The following is a 1,528-nucleotide window of genomic DNA, read 5'->3' on the forward strand; positions in this document are numbered from 1 at the left end:
GCCAGGGTGGAAACGGATATTATTCGCGGGTGGGCGCTCAACAATTGCCACTTACTTATTCTTCAAGAGGTCACTGGTTTATCACCAGGTGTGTGCCGAATACCATATTAGGCTCCCCGTACATATAGTATCAATAGACCTTTACCTATTGTAAAGCTGACCGATCTAGAGTAGAGCAGATCGTTTGCATGACCAAGAACACTACTCCGACCCGGAAGACCACCGCGATAACATGAGACGTCTGACTCATTAACTCTGGTCATAGTCCGCCTATCCGGGCAACCTATCTCCAACAAATCGCGTGGCCAGCACTCTGATATCGTGAGGTTGAGTGAATATCTCTTCCGCTGCAGTTTGTGAGGTTCTCGACCGACAGAACGAAGATGTGGACAGTAGGAGTTATGAGACGTACTCTCTTTGGATTTGAGCCCGTCCATGTCTCGAGGGACTTGCCTGAATTCCATGCAATGCACCAAGACAATACTGCAACCATAAGCATCTAGCGATGCGGTGGCTGATCCGTCTGCTCGAATCTGCATCCGCCTCTGGATCATCGTGCAGCACAGTAAATTCAGTAGCTGCAACCGGGATCGGCGCTTCATCCATGCTGGTGCTGAGAAAATGTTGGAGATGAAGACAAAGAGATGGTAGCTGCGCAGATTAGTAACCACATATTGTGGCTGTAAATCCTTATGCCAGGTACGAAACGGTCGAGAGAGTAGCCGAGGCGGCAGTGAGATTAAAAAGAGACATTTCTTACACTCCAGCAGAGTCTGAGAACATGGGACGGAAGCAGGTAAGTAAGAAACGAGGCTGTAAGACAGTAAAGGTCCGCACTTTACAGGTGATAGGTGGTGATGATGATGATGATGATGATGATGCACAATCGAGAAGAGCTGCTTTCTTGTGCGAGATCTATTCGCTTCGTTGGTCGATCCTGTATTAGTGATAGACAAGTGGCTTGAAGACGAGCTGTAAAGGGCTATAATTACGCTACGGTATTGCTGTGTATTCTTGGACAAATACTCTGTACCCTGCGTAGTTATGAGGTGTAATTTTGGTACCGAATTCCAGATGATCCAGCCAGGATCGCGACCACCAAAACTCGGCCAGCTCGAAGATGAAGAAATGCGCAAACATGCGTGCGCCAGCAAGGTCCAGATTCCAGCGCTTGTCGAACCATCCGAGACAATCTGCTGCAGCTTCGCAATACTTCAGAGTAGCTGACAGCCGGCGACATATCCAGATACAAGCAGCGCCGTCGTCAGACTCTTCTAGTGTGGTAGAGCAGACGGCGCGCTCAGCCTCCACCCCTGGTACCATTGTCTATCTGTGTTATGTATACTCCCCTGCTCACAATCTCCTCTAGATGCCGTCTTCGAGGTGATCGGGACGCCCTACTCGCTCCTCTCCGTCACCCTCTCCGCATCGCAACCGCTGCACACGCGGCGCGGCACCCTGGTCGGTCTGTCCGGTGATCCCTCCACCACCGTCTCGACGCTCCGTCTCCTCTCCCCCCTCCTCCCGC

General features: G+C 51.0%; 1 protein-coding gene across 1 annotated transcript; it reads right to left on the reverse strand.

The window, feature by feature from the left end:
- Positions 1 to 993: 993 nt before the first annotated feature.
- EPUS_09143 (uncharacterized protein) lies at positions 994 to 1,323 on the reverse strand (the record flags this gene model as incomplete). Its single annotated transcript, XM_007805036.1, has 1 exon — positions 994 to 1,323. One exon carries the CDS (start codon positions 1,321 to 1,323, stop codon positions 994 to 996), a length of 330 nt encoding a protein of 109 aa, XP_007803227.1.
- Positions 1,324 to 1,528: the final 205 nt, after the last annotated feature.

This window comes from Endocarpon pusillum, assembly GCF_000464535.1.
Source record: "Endocarpon pusillum Z07020 unplaced genomic scaffold scaffold3854, whole genome shotgun sequence".
NCBI classification, from domain to species: Eukaryota; Fungi; Ascomycota; class Eurotiomycetes; order Verrucariales; family Verrucariaceae; genus Endocarpon; species Endocarpon pusillum.